At 45.2% G+C, this 14613-nt stretch overlaps 2 protein-coding genes and 1 long non-coding RNA gene across 7 annotated transcripts; 2 read left to right on the forward strand and 1 right to left on the reverse strand.

Annotated features, from left to right (window-relative positions):
• Positions 1–2367: 2367 nt before the first annotated feature.
• Positions 2368–9366, forward strand: LOC144701028 (uncharacterized). 5 transcript variants are annotated; one of them, XR_013580909.1, is made up of 7 exons: positions 2370–2804; positions 2948–3003; positions 3138–3316; positions 8188–8296; positions 8459–8710; positions 8978–9126; positions 9209–9344. XR_013580909.1 is itself a non-coding variant. In XM_078572692.1 (6 exons), exons 1-6 carry the CDS (start codon positions 2519–2521, stop codon positions 9218–9220), a joined length of 894 nt encoding a protein of 297 aa, XP_078428818.1. In that variant the 5' UTR covers positions 2368–2518; the 3' UTR covers positions 9221–9366. The 5 variants fall into 5 exon arrangements, 3 of the variants coding, with proteins under 3 accessions (XP_078428818.1, XP_078428819.1, XP_078428817.1); XR_013580908.1 differs by having other exon boundaries at positions 9205–9343; XM_078572692.1 differs by lacking the exon at positions 8978–9126 and having other exon boundaries at positions 2368–2804; positions 9209–9366.
• On the reverse strand, positions 8013–8589 carry LOC144701029 (uncharacterized). The gene is made up of 3 exons (XR_013580910.1): positions 8469–8589; positions 8277–8402; positions 8013–8198 (listed from the first exon to the last, which is right to left on the reverse strand). It is a non-coding gene; the product is annotated as an uncharacterized LOC144701029 (long non-coding RNA).
• A 169-nt stretch (positions 9367–9535) lies between the features above and the next one.
• On the forward strand, positions 9536–14431 carry EIN2 (NRAMP metal ion transporter family protein). Its single transcript, XM_078572690.1, has 8 exons — positions 9536–9661; positions 9786–10080; positions 10319–10405; positions 10476–10586; positions 10663–10875; positions 10967–11152; positions 11247–13580; positions 13726–14431. The coding sequence occupies exons 2-8, from the start codon at positions 9871–9873 to the stop codon at positions 14086–14088; spliced, it is 3504 nt and encodes a 1167-aa protein (XP_078428816.1). The 5' UTR covers positions 9536–9661; positions 9786–9870; the 3' UTR covers positions 14089–14431.
• Positions 14432–14613: the final 182 nt, after the last annotated feature.

The following is a 14613-nucleotide window of genomic DNA, read 5'->3' on the forward strand; positions in this document are numbered from 1 at the left end:
ATCAGAAACCACTTGGAAACATTAATTACATGTAAATATATGATAACAACCCCATTTTAATCTTCTTTAAATGCATAAAATTTTGCTAAATTGCTTGAAATAAAGACCATTTTTAGGGTGTTATCAATCATGATGGGGCTTATAAAGAGAGGAGTAGCGTATTCTCGCGCTTGTCCAGGCTAAAGGCTCAGCCCGAAGGAAGACCTTGGCCTTCAACAGCGAGCTAGAAGATTCCATGAAGTAGCCGCTTGCTAGAAAGAGGAAGGTCGGGTTTAGAACGGCCCATGATGCGGAATTCTGGATGGGGAGATGTCTGCAGCTAAATCCAATGGCTCACACAATCGACCGGTCACGTTGGACAATGAGGAATGGCGGGAGCCTTTGAGGGAAGTAGTAGATGGTAGATTTGCTCCCCCTTGTGAAGAAGTGAAGGAGAAGAAGGCTGCCACAGTTCTAACCCCCCTCAACTTTATATGAACTTTTGGAAAATATTATAGAGAACAAGGAACGTCCACTGTATGAACGTCTAAAACAACAAAGGGATCAAAAGTCTTGTAAATCAGATGAATGTTTGCAAGATGCAGCTTGCGTTGTTGAGAAGATGAAGGAAGATAAAAAATCCAACAAAGCAGATGAACGCCCAGAAGAATCATCCGGCGTTATTGAGAAGATTGAAGAAAAACTTGTTCGTCTAAAATCCAACAAACGAATTGAGCATCTACAAAAGACAGCCCATGGTGTTGATGATATGAAAGAAAAGCCTTCAGATCAGACTCCGAAGAATCAGGTGGACTTCTTGAAGATGAGAGGATGGTCAGCAAGTGAGAAGGCGAGGACGGTCGTCTGCGAGCATTGCTTTGTAGTTTCTTCCTCGGTGGAAATATTGATGGTCGCTCTTCAGAGTAGAGGATTTGGTTTGTGGTGGAATGAACTGAGATGAGGAGGTCAGTACCTCTTATTTAAGTGTCATATATCTTCAGACAGAGCCATTTTTATAGGCTAATTGTTCATGCTTTCAGAATAAAAATGTGCCAGAAATAGCATAAAAAATCTCATTTTTTTAAATGAAAATTCAAACTCTATATGTGCCTTTGAAAGCTACCCACTTCATCAGGTTTTTAAGATCTCATACCCCATTTCTTAATCTTTCTTATGGTTCGTTTCCTTCATCTGATCATTAATCCTTCTTATTGTCCGCCTTATTTTAATTTTCAGAACCCATTTGCAGAGATTTTTACAGACGATGAGGGCGATTCAAGGATCGATGATCCTCTCTTCCAGCATCCAGATTATTTGGGTTACAGCCAGCGATGGGGCATCTGCACTATATTCTTTAGCCCCCTTGGGATGGTCTCACTTACCTTAATGGAGAATTGATTACGCTTTTTTTAATAAGAGCTCACATTCCAGGAATTTTACGATGTATTAGATTATTACGATTCCTAATATCCTTCGTTTCTTTGTTGAGGATAATTTTTTTGTATGATATATAATTGTGATAATTTAAAATATGTTTATGCATTACATGTGGTCTTGTAATGCCACCTCCCACGTGCCTGCATGTATTTTTTTATGTTAAAATACAGTATGCCTAAAAAACACATAAATGAGAATTATTCAAATTTAACAACGGTATATCTGATCGTGGAAGTCCGTGAGAATAGACATCACTAAATAATTGGAAGAGGATTTTTGAAACATTTTCAATTTTATTCCACTGGCTTCTAACCAAAGTGCAACGCTCAAGGCTTTGATTCTATGCTTCCTCAACAAGCCAATTTTAAACTATAAGTCAATCTCATCAGGATACCGAACAATTAATACTTGATAGCAGGGATTCATAAACATGAAGTCATGAACGTATGCCAACCATAACATTATCACGTAGACGATACATTTCCATTAAAAACTTGTTATTAGGGTTACTAATTTGAATTACTAATATTATTTATTTAATGTTAATGTTACTCAACATCCACCCTTAGTAACAAAAAAATATTGTAAATATTTTTTTCAAGAGAATTTGTGTGAATTATCGTAATTCAGTGCGAATTGTGGCAGTTTGTACGGATTTTACAAATTGTGCAAATTTTATTCGAATTGTGCGAATTTGATGCATTGTGCAATTTTTGAGCGAATTGTGCAAATTTTGCTCGAATTGTGCAAATTTTGTTTGGATTGTGCGAATTGTTCGCTCAAAAATTTTCGTCATGTCACCGTCAGTCACGTTTTGTTGTCTGTTCCGTCACTTCCGAGGCGTCACGCCTGGTCGTGCCGGACCCTAAGAGAGGGAGAGAGAGGGAGGGAGAGAGAAAATTAGTGCTGGTGACTGGATGAGCATTTCCCGCGCATTTCCCATTCGAATCCTGGCGGGGACAGCAGACAAGGGCGATGAGAGAGAAAAAAAACCAAACAAATCTATACAACGAGAATTCTATGCAACGAGAGACCGAAATAAAACCAAACAAATCTCCAAAAATTCTTGTTCGCGCGAGGGAAGGGGAGGGCGATCGAGGAGATGAAGCGCTGGGGATTGTCGCGAAGAGGCGCAAGCTACCAAATTGCCGTGCTTACCTCGCAGCTTCGAGAGAAGGCGGCAATTGCTTCAGTAGAAGGGCGGGTGACCCCATCGCCCTGGGCGAGGGTTCTTCACAGTTGCTCTACGAGACCTTCTTTGGTAGATTCCTCCTTTTTCCGATTTTTTACTACGGCGCCGGATGATTTGAGGCACCGATCGGCCTCTTCAGAGCAGGAAGATGTCGATGGTGATTGCTCGACTCGTGCTGGATTTGACGATCGAGATGGTAATCCTACTTTTGTTTTTTGGCCTTTTCTCTATGGGAGAATACTCATGTGAAATCGGCCGCTTCTGCCGGATCATTAGCCAAGTTTTTTCTTTATCACCTCGTTCACTTTCCATTTGATTATGATGGGCTTCTCGTTTCAGGTGAAAGTGGATCGGAAACAGAGGATTGGGAGGAAGAGAGCGATTCTGAGCCTCAGGTTGGTTTCCTTGATTCTCTCTTGAAAGGGCAGAGGCGGTCAGGAAGTTTTCCGAACACCACTTTGGTGCAAATTACTCGCCATGTCTGTCTTATTATATAATTGTTCTTTCAACTTTGCTATTTTTGCATTAGATTGGCGATGGCAAAGACGGAGGTGGGATTGTACTGGGAAAGCTTGAATGGGGTCAGCGTGCCCTGTCACTTGCCGAGGAGGTTTTGCATCGCAATTTTGGCGAAGATTTTAAGATTTTTGCCTTCAGGATTTCACCGCGCGGATACATTTACGTACGATTGGATAAAATTTCAAACAGGTAACGGTGTTTCCATTTCCGCTGTTGTGAACTTTCTGTGGGTTATTATTTGTAAATCAATTGAAATTGTAATGTGTTCCAAGACCTGACGAAATTGGAACTCATTCTTGTCAAAGCTGAAGTTTAATTTGATTGACACCCGCCAAAGTTGCAGAGATGCCGCGCTGACTGATATCATTGAAAATTACAGCGTAGTTGTCTCCGAAAGACAAAATAGGATTCTGGCGGTTAATTTTTTTTTACTTTCCAAAATTCTTATAATTCGTGGTGACTTTTGAATCCCTTGTGTCACTACCCTAAACTCAGGTTCAACAGTTGAATGAGCCGCCATGCCTTGCTTCTTGCTTGTCCTTGTGAAAAGGCTGCTGATGAGGAAGTATTAGTATCTCCTATTGCAATTGAAATCAACAAGAGAACTGGCGTGATCCACAGCAGTTTAAAATCAAGAATTAGTGTTTGGCCTTCTTAAAACATCACACTTAGGCCCACTGATCCCTCAAGGTAGCCTGGCATCCATTATGCCGCTTGTAAATGTGGACTATTCATATGCTGGCTAAGTTGGTAAATGACACATGAAGCGTCTGGTCTGTTGTGAGACCAAAAATATTAATTTTATGCTGTCTTTGATTGACCATTGGGTTCAGCAGTTCTGCCACAGTCGTACGGTATATTAATGTTTGCCCTCAATGGGTGTATCTATTGGTTGGTTATCCAGGAAGATTATGTCCTTTGGTAGGCCTGCGACATATTTCTGTATGAATAGACTGATTAAATCGGGTATTTATTGATTCTCTTTTTCTGTGACGATGGGACATTTTTGATGGAGAGTGTGTAATTAATGTATGTGTGGTAATGAAATTATTTCATAGTTAAAGTGAATCATTTTTTTCTTTGGTAATGAAATTTTTTCTTTGCCCATGATGTTTCTGTTGTCAAATTTACAACCCTTAAGGGACACATTTCTGGTTCTGATGTGGTGTATGCGGACTGATGGCCATATTGAGGAGCAATACTTTTGTGCTCCTTGGGGTTGGTGGTGAATTTTAAATTCTCAACATTCTGTCTCCTCAGTGCAAGATATCTCTCCTCATGACATTCAGCAAGATTCAGTCTTCCAAGGACATTTGTTCTTGCCGATGGTGAACTGTCTTAAAGTCTAGATTTAGCTTTTTCAAAAATTGTATGTGCTATCCTTAAAATATATATCATTTCTTTTATCAAGAGCTCCTTCAATTGGATTTTGATTTCTTTGGGTCTAGAATCAAGTTTCTGTTTTGTCTAGTGGGTGTACAGTGAAGCAATTATGCAGCATTATCACTGGATCATGTGCAATGCAACGTGCAGGCTTGTGGAGTTGAATCATTTGCGTCTTTACATTATTTTGTGTATCAGTTTATTCAAGAACTATACAAATTCCTTGGCCTTTTGTAAATGATGAGCCCAGCCACCAACCATCCTGCAGCCTGGCTTCAACCCAGCCTAAAGCCTAGCCGCAACCTAGCTTGCAGCTCTACTCTTCCACCATTTCTTGATCCCTTTCTTCACCCAAAGGTAAAAGGTTGAGCTCCCCTTCCAAGCAACGACTTCGTTGGAAACCAATAAGCTTCCTTGACGGATCAATCACAATTCAAAGAGGGGCCGTCACCACAGGCCTCCCACATTACTCACACGTGCCAACTTCAAGTAAAGGCAGCCAGGAAGCTCCTCCAATTGAAACGAGATTGATTCAAATTCAAAATCAGCGGAGCTCACTCTGGAGGGCAAGGAGATACTCCAACAAGCAAGGGTTGATGCGAACTTACTTTGGCATCAATACGCAAGGATTTTTTTTTTTTTTTTTTTTGAATAATATAGAAGATCACCCAGCTTGGTGTATCCAGATGTATCCAGATGCCCTGACGATATGCGTGTTGTGCACGAGATGACGAAGATTGTAATCATTTATTTCTTGGATGCCCTTTTGCATGCACAGTTTGGGCCACCCAAGCGCAGTTGGCGGTGAACACATCATCAGAAGAGGCCTTTTGGGAGTCCATGCAGAGACCGGTCCCAGACATAGAGAAGTGGGGGACCGAGCGCTGACAGTGCTTTGGGGAACCTGGCTACACAGAAATGAGGTGATCTTCCAAGGGGGGAAGGCCTCTATAGACGGGCTTGCCCATGAGATAGAAGGTCTCATAACATCATGGTTTTCCTCGTGACGGGGATGAAGAGGGAAGAGGAAAACGTATACATGTAATAGAGTCCTAGGGCTTGAACCATGTACTTGTCAGGTGGTTACCGATTTGTTCGGGTGACCGCCTCATATGATTTTCCAAAAAAAAACTTTAATCCTAATATATTTAGATATATGATATAAATGGGGCTGGCCTACTTGTAACCCGTATTTAACAAGCACTGTCTGATTAATTGACTATACCTTGTTTCTGAAACCTTAGGCATGGCCACCTGTGAGAGGTGAGGAGTAGATGACAACAGATTCCAAGCTGGAGTTTGACAGAGTGTAAAATGCATATTCACCCTCTGCATAGTAAGACCCGATAAAACTAAACCATGGTGTGTCTTCCCAGACTAACACCTTTCAGGCAATGTGTTTTAGATGGTGGAGAGTTAAGCCAGGACTCCTAACTGGTCAGGAGCACATGCAACTGCCCAAAAGCCCAACTATCCCCAAATTTGGACTTAGGACCTCGAAAGGGTTAAGAGGGTGCGTCACAGCCAGAAGTCCAATGGTCCCTCATGTTCAACGTTATTCTGAAAACCAAAAACATGAGAAATGTGAGTGCAGTCAAAACCCTCCTCTAACTAATTCTTTATGGAGTGGAGACGAGGAAGAGCGAGCACACTGAGAGAAAAGGAATCAAGAGAGGAGATTTAAAAGTATCATGGCATATCTTTATTAGCCATCTAGTTTAGCCACCTCTCCATCTCTCCGTATGCATTAAAAAATAGGTTTGAAAGTTGCTAAAGCCAGGATGGGGGCTGCTTATTTTTTCATTCCCCAAGGTGCCTCATGAGCATTTACCAAGTTATACTGAGATAAGTCACATTAGAAAATTGAGAGGCTTTCTAGTATGAACAGTATTCTATGATGCCGCATTAAAGTATCTTTGGGTGTATACCGTATGCATTTATAATTTGTTTGAGAAACTAGTTCCTGCTTCAGTACTGGCCTGCCTCCAGGCTCAGTGGCATAGTTCATAATCCTATTTTCAACGTCATCAAGTTTACTGAATGACCAGCCCACATCTTGCTTCCCATCTTTAAAGGCCTCCAAGGATGCTGGCCCACAGATGGATGTTCTTTTTCACATCCTATCCCCTCCTACTAACTGAGCCACCACGTTTTTAACTGCACCGTGTCCTAGCGCAGCACCCTGCTCTTTTGCCGTAGCAGACCCTCATGCCATGCCACGTTGCACCCTAATGCTGCTCCCCATTGGGCATGCCTCCCTCCTAGACCTGCCATTCAGAGCACGTCTCCTGCCCCATGTTCTGTGCATCCGTGCTACCTGCAACTATGTGTTGTGCACCTAGTGGCCGTATGAAGATGCCTCGTCAGATGTGCTTACAAGCTCCACCTGTCTTTCCCCTACTGCACCACTGCACCAGTTGTGCGGTGGAGCGATCATGGGTATCATCATATGCATTTCCCCTGCTGCACGAGTTCACCGGTAGAAACCTTCATATGTGGAGGAAGCATATCCAAATTACACATAAAGGGAAGTCAATCAAGCATCTCTTCTAAGCTGGTCGACTTGAGGAAAATTCTCAGTACGGACAATGTCTTCACAAGGAGGGCACTGTTCACTGTTGGCTCTATGACAATGCCCATCCAATACCATATGGTAGTTTCTGCATATTGACTCTGCTCATGTAATGTTGGAGGCGACGCTTGATAGCTACTAAGGTGCCATGGTCATGAGGTCACTGACTCGATCATGGGTTATGTCTTGGCGAATGGGAATGAACTGCTTGAGTTCTGACAGGAGATCAACTACTGCATGCCCCAGATCCAAACACAGTAGATCGAGGGTATTTATTGCAGCTGGAGTTCTTCACCACCTTGATGGCCTGAGTGAGAGTCTCCACGGGGTCAACTCTTACATTGTGAGAAAGCTCTCACCTTTACAAAAACCTTTTCCACTATCCAAACTGTGGAAAACCTCCTCAATCCCTTTGTAAGGGGTGGCTGTGAAATCCAAGGGGGTCATGCTTCATCTTCTTTTTCTAGCAGTTTAAGTCACGCAGCTTGGCTCCTTGTGGATCAAATCCATCGCCTACGGCTTTCCCTGCTGAGCTTATTTGTGTTCTTTGTGAAATGCTCTCATTGTCACTCTCTTTCTCTTTTTTCTGCATCTATCTCTTCTTCAATCTATCTGTCCTCACATTGCCCATGTGTAATGGATTGAAGGGGATCCCGGATTGGAGTCCTCGTGGCAATTTGCATTCTGCTGGATTGGGCTTCCATGACTTGGGCTCTTATGTGTCACACTCTCTTCCCCTCAGCGGAGCAGGGCAGTGGTTAAGATGGATAATAGCTCATAGCATTGTAACATTTTGCTAGTATTTATTTCTTTTCGTGGCTTCCCTTAGGTTCAACATGTTCAACTGAGCTGTTTTAAGAAGTTTCTTCCCAACTGGCGGCGGTTCTATGATTCAAAGCTCTTCTATAATTAACCATGAGAATTCCACCCTCGTCTACTCATGATTATCATCTAGAACAATGTCCTGCGAGTTTATCCCCCAAACTCTTGAGTTGTATATGCATGACTCTGCTTGATTATTATCACTGGTAGGTAAACGAGAGTCAAGTAGCAGAAGTGTAAGGCAGTTATTTCTATTCTAAACGTCGGAACATTTTTCTCACAGATACGGCTGCCCTGAAATGGAGGAAATTGAAAAGTTTAGCACACTCTACGACGAATGCATTGAAGAGAGCGGCGACAAAGGGGAGATACCCAAGGACTTGGGACTCGAGGCGAGTTTTTGATTTCATTGAGCGCCAGTGAAAGCAGCCTGAGTGACCGAATGAGACATTGCTCGTTTCTCTCAGTAGTTCTTGGGGCACTCCACCCCTGATTATCCTAGAGACAGAGATAGACAATCTTTATCTTAATTTGTAATTATCTGGTGCACTCAGGTATCCTCACCAGGGGCGGAGAGACTCTTGAAGGTTCCCGAGGAGCTGGAGCGGTTCAAAGAGATGCCCATGCTCGTCGTGTACGAGGACGAGAATGACAAGAATGAAACCAAGAGTGGCGTATTCCAGCTAGACACTGTGGATTCCGAAACTCAGCTGAGCGTGTGGAAGCTGGTCAATGTGAAGGAGAACAGAATCTTAAAAGACAAAGGCCGGCCGATGAGTCGACAACGCAGGGATTGGCGCCTCAAGGTACCCTTCCATCTCCTGGCCAAGGTCATGCTCTACGTTCCTTGACCCTCATCTCACAAAAAAAAAAAAAAATACTACCCACGAGTTCAAACAATCTCAAGAATAGTCTTCTGCCCTTATCAACCCTCCTAACACTTTTGAAGTATCTTACTTGTCTTGACAGTAAAAAAAACTTTATTTTCTGATGCGCATGCAGTATTTATTTTGTTCCTATGGCTTCGATTATAATTATGAGACACAATAAGTTGACTTTTTTTGATTAAATAGCGCTAGCCTCGAGTGAAAGAAACTCGGTCCCCGCGGCCATAATAAAAAGCCCAAATCTTTATTTTCCCTCGCGTCGACGGCGAATATCCAACGTTGACCTCCAATGAAGATGAGCTAGAATCGCAGTCCCCGTCTATCGCCCTCGTGGAGTAGGACTCGTCCGCCGACTGCCGCCTCATTCTTTTTTCTGCCATTGCTAACTCTATTCTCGCGTCGTTTCTCGCAAGGCAGACCTTCCATTAAACGCTCTCACGAGGCCGGTCTGGACTCGGGGAAGGAGGGGAAGGCCTTGGCTTTTGGCTTGGGACCACGTGGCCCTCTCATTCATTTGCAGGATTAGGCTCTGGCGCCACAGTGAAGTCCCCCTCGGGTGGGTATCTGTCCAGACTGTCCTCCTCTCCGTGCAACGGCGAGGGAGATTCTGGCTGTGGCTGCTATTCTTCCTAAGGTTCGTCTCTCTCTAGATTGGATAGCGATTCCGGTCCGTTTTCTTCTCCTGGAGAGGTAATTTATAATCTTATTCTTCTTCTTGTTGGAATTCGTGGACTGATTTTGCAGGTTTTGCTGCTCAAGTTACTTCCTTCTCGGCCCCGGCTATCTGCCGATGCAACTTCTCCGGAGGAGACGACGTCTCGATCAATCCTGTCGCCGCTGCGACCCGTCGCTCTGTCTTTGAGATCTGGGGTACCCTTTTCTTCCACTCTGCTCATTTTACGTTTGTAATTCTGATGATAACGTTTGTAATTCTAAGCTTCTCGTTTTTTTTTTTTTTTTTTTTGGTGATCTGGGTGGGCTTTGTTTCCTGTAGACTTTTCTCTGATGGGAGTATTTCGAGCTTCGCCCTAGCCGGGCGCTTTAAGTCTAAGCACGCCGGGTGTCGATCGATTTCAGCCATGGCGCCTCAGATTTTTCCTTCCCTTGGTCCAGCTCTGATGATATCCATGGGATATATTGATCTCGGCAAGTGGGTCGCCGCCGTCGAAGGAGCGGCCTCTTTTGGGTTCAGCCTCTTGCCGCTCGTAATTTTTCTCAACTGCTGTGCCATCTTCTGCCAGTACCTTTCCGCAAGCGTTGGCGTTGCAACCAAGAAGAATCTTGCCCAAGTAATACATATCGCCCCTAACTTTAATTTAAATAATCCATGTGGGAATTTAGACGTTTGCGTAGAATTCGCCTTTTTCTGGATTTCTGAGAGGCGATGTTCACGTTTTCTTAGATGGGTTCGTGCCAAATATCTCCATTTTTGAATAATAATAGTCAAAATTAACATGTTTTTCTATCATTTGCAATTTATGGAGGTTTCTGAACTTGTTCAACTTTTCTTCTGTGGTCGTGTTAAAGATTTACAGCGCGGAGTACTCCCGCTCTGTATGCGTTACGCTTGGCCTTCAGGCGGAGATCTCTGCGATCGCCGTGGATATTAGCTCTGTACGTACTCTTCTACCCGAGCTTTTTTTTTCTTTTTCTGACTGAAAATCAGTGATTAATTCTGCATCAGATCTTGGGCGTTGCTCATGGGCTGTCCATTTTGTCCGGCCTGGAATTGGTGCCCTGCATTTTCCTGTCGATAGTCCTCGTTGTTGGGTTACCGTTTCTCATTGGCTGCTTGGTGAGGTCATTTGATGCGTTGACTGTGCTGTCTGATCTTGATTCAATCGTGTCATGACTAAATGAATAAATTACAGGATGATATGAAGGCAGAGGTACTCTGCCTCGCTGTCTCTGGGTTTGCACTGTTATTTTATGTTCTCGGTGTACTCATCTGCCAACCTGAGGTCCCTCTCGCATTCAACGGCATTTTTCCAAAGCTCACAGGGGAAACGGCGTACTCTGTCATGGCCCTCTTGGGTTCTAATATTATGGTTCACCATTTTTACGCCCATTCATCTGCTGTCCAGGTAATATTTCTGTTTTCTTTTACGTTTGTGATGTTATTTACTTGTGATATTATGTTTATTTAAAAGCTTTACTCATAATATTTTCAAGCAGAATCAAAAGAGGGCGACTAATGTGACTGTGGATGCCATACGTCACGATCACTTCTTGGCCAATCTGTTTGTCTTCTCAGGGATCTTTCTGGTCAACTATGTCCTGGTAAATTCATCTGCATCCGTGTTCCACAACTCTGGCCTGACTGTGTCGACATTCCATGACGTTTTCCTGCTGCTCGATCAGGTGTTTTTCTTTAGCTGCTTTATTTTGGAATTATCCTTTTCAAAAGGAAATTACTCTTTTACAATATTTTCTCATTATTTATGCATAAATTCAGGTTTTCAGGATCCCCATACATCCCATCGCGCTTGTTGTGGTTTTGTTGTTCTCGAGTGCAGTGACTGGATTGTCATGGAAAATTGGCGGGCAAGTGATTCTCCAGGATCTGCTCCACGTCAGCTTCTCTCCTGTGACTCACCAAGTGCTGGTGAGATCTCTGGCTGCCAGTTTCGTCTTCCTCTCCACCCAGTGCTCAAGCAGCGAGGGGACATATCAGTTGCTCATCCTCTGCCAAGTGGTCTCAGCGATGCTGATACCATCATCTGTCATCCCACTCTTCCGCGTAGCGTCATCAAGAACATTGATGGGCTCATCCAAGATCTCTTGGCATCTCGAAATCCTGGCGCTGGTCACCTTTTTTGGAATTCTGGCCTCCAATATCATCTTCATCATGGAGCTATTATTTGGGTACAGTGACTGGGTCCTTGCTCTGACTGGAGGCAACGGTGGGCTCCCTGTCCAGTTTCTGGTAGTTCTTCTCATATCCTGTTTTTCGCTGGCACTGACCCTGTATCTGACGGTGACTCCACTGAAGTCTGCAAGCCAAGTTCAAGATTTCCAAATGTGGGCATTAGAATCTCACCAGGATCTTCATCCCCAGCTGGCTGAAGCTCTGGAGACAGAGCAGGAGCAGAAAGAAGCATTGATCAGTGACAGAGAACACGATGTGGTGTCGTCTGTTGTGGGATTAGAGGAGCCGCTTTTCATGAACTCATTGGATATTCAGCCTCAGCTTGATGTGGAAGACGGCGATTCTCTGTTGCTGCCTCCAGTTGCTGATCTCTCTCCACTTCCTTCACCGGAATCTGCTCAAGACAGGTCAAGATCAGATTCTGAGCAAATATCAGGGGAAGAGATCCCAGACGAGGTGTCGGCTCTTAGCATCAACGAAGTCGAATCCCCATCTTTGCTGCCAACAAATATGAAGGACCTGGCCGAGTGTAACACAGAGAGCATCCCCCCGATGCCTGTGGCTGCATCAAAGGTTCCTCCTTTGAGAGAGAAACCTGGTGGGACAGAGACGGCCAAGCCATCTGGGCTGGGCAGGTCAGGGAGGCGGACTTTTGCGGCTGTCTTGGACGAGTTTTGGGGGGCTCTGTTTGACTTGCATGGGAAGGTGACCCTGGAAGCTGTGGCAAGGAGGCTTGACATCTTGCTCGGTTTGGAACAGAAACCCACCGAAACCCCCACAAACGCTGATGTATTTCCTGGTGTTGCCATGGCCACCAAGAGTCCTCTCGAGTCTGCTGCCGCAGTGGCTGCCATTAGACCCTTCATTCCTCCAGGAGGAGATTACATCGGCCCATCGTCTTATTTGAGCCGGATGTCACCGACATCCTTGCCGCCGCCGTCGTCCACCCTACAGCTGCTCAACTCTCTCGGCCAGAGCTCCTGGAGTAGCCACTTGAATTCCCCTGATGCAGGAGAGAGGCGCTACTCCAGTCTTCGTCTTCCACAGAACAACAGTTCCTGGGACTATCAGCCTGCGACCATCCACGGCCACCAGATCTCCTCAGCCATCAGAGGGATCAGCGGCAGCAGACTGTCAAATTTGTCCCACCTCTCCCAAGACGTCCCTGATCAGAAGCGCGCCGATTTCTTCAGCCCGAATTACAGAGACGCGCTCGGGTACAAGAACCAGTCTCAAGAGGAAGATGGATTCTACCCCCTTGCTTCCACTGCCAGGCAGGCTTCATACATGGAGTTGAAATCGCCTCTGCGACAGTCCTCGACGTTGGAGAATGGCTCTGCTGCTCCTGTCTACGGAAAGAAGTACCACAGCTTGCCAGACATCTCTGGCTTCTCTCCCGGGGATCAGAACTCTCAGTGGGGACCTATTGGAAGAAACCCCCGTAGGAATTCGCCGATTCCCCAAGGCGGTGGGGCATCTTTTGCTGACGTGGACTTCTCGTCACCCTGGTCGGCGCAGCCGTTTGACCGGCTCTTTGTTCCCCAAAAGAGCGTGGACCGGGTCAAACCATTCTCCTACGCAGAATCAGAGGCGGCAATGGTCCAGTCCCTGAAGTCTTGCCTCCGCAAGCTATTGAAGCTAGAAGGGTCGGAGTGGCTTTTCCGGCAGGACGGCTGCGGCGGCGCGGACGAGTGGCTCATCGAGCAGATCGTAGCCAAGGAGCAGTTTTTGGCTGTTGAGCTGGGAGAGACTGCCATGGCGGCGGCCTCTCTCGCTGGCTGCGGCGAGGGGTGTGTCTGGCGGATGAGCCTGGTGGTCAGCTTCGGGGTCTGGTGCATCATTCGGATTCTGGAGCTGTCCCAGCTGGAGAGCCGCCCAGAGCTCTGGGGCAAGTACACCTACGTCCTCAATCGTCTCCAGGTCTCCCTCTCTTTGCCTAAAGTCACGCAACGATTCATTGACTTCTTTTGTTTAAAAATAACATTGCATTCATCTTCATCTTCTGACTGGTCTTACTTTCTGGGTAGCTCTTGGTTTTTTATTTATTTATTTTGTATATTTTCAGGGTATTTTAGAGTTGGCGTTTAGCAGGGGGAGGCCTGCTCCAGCGGTGTGTATGTGCCTTAACATGCCGGGGTCATATCAACGGAGTAGAGTGGCCCGGGTTGGCTGCACATCGGGTGCCCGGATTCTTGAGATTGTCAAGGACGTGGAGCTGGCCATTTCTGGCCGCAGAGGCCGGACGGGGACTGCGGCTGGCGATATTGCCTTTCCAAAGGGCAAGGAAAATCTTGCCTCGGTTCTCAAGCGCTACAAGCGCCGCCTCTCTGTTAAGCCTCCGGCCCCGCCGCCACCATCGGCAGTGGTGGTAGAGCAGGTCCAACTCCCCCGTCGAGTCCCGCTCTCCACCCCCCCTCCTGGGTTCTAGTCTGAGGTAAATGTTACGTAAATCTTTGATTAACTCCAATGTTAAGCTGCAGAAAAAAGAGAAAAAAGTACCTACTCCCCTTTTTTTTCGCTGATACTCGGTGAGCGATTGTATATGGGGATCTGTTTTTGTCCTTCTCACAGGCCTGTTCCTCGCTAGCTTCTATGTGTACTCTGTCGCTTATGGTCCTCAGGAATTAATGGGAGGAAAGGGGCCAGCTCTGAATGTTTGGAATCTCTTTCTTTTCCCCAGATTCCCGTTCCTTTAATGGAAAGAAATTGTGACCAGGAACAAATATGGCAAAGTATCCTGAGATTATAAATGTTCTCTATTACTTCGAGTTCTTGGGTTACTGGGTGGAGAAGGCACAACATCTTTTGTTTTGATGGAATAGTAGAAAGGCACAACATCTTTTGTTTTGTATGGAATAGTAGAAAGTGTCAGTATTTTTCAATGTGGTCCAGTCAGACTATGTCACTCTGATCTGATCTATAATTTCAGTTCTACTGGTTGAAGACAAAGTAG

The sequence above is a fragment of the Wolffia australiana genome, chromosome 3 (assembly GCF_029677425.1).
Source record: "Wolffia australiana isolate 7733 chromosome 3, ASM2967742v1".
Classification (NCBI taxonomy): Eukaryota; Viridiplantae; Streptophyta; class Magnoliopsida; order Alismatales; family Araceae; genus Wolffia; species Wolffia australiana.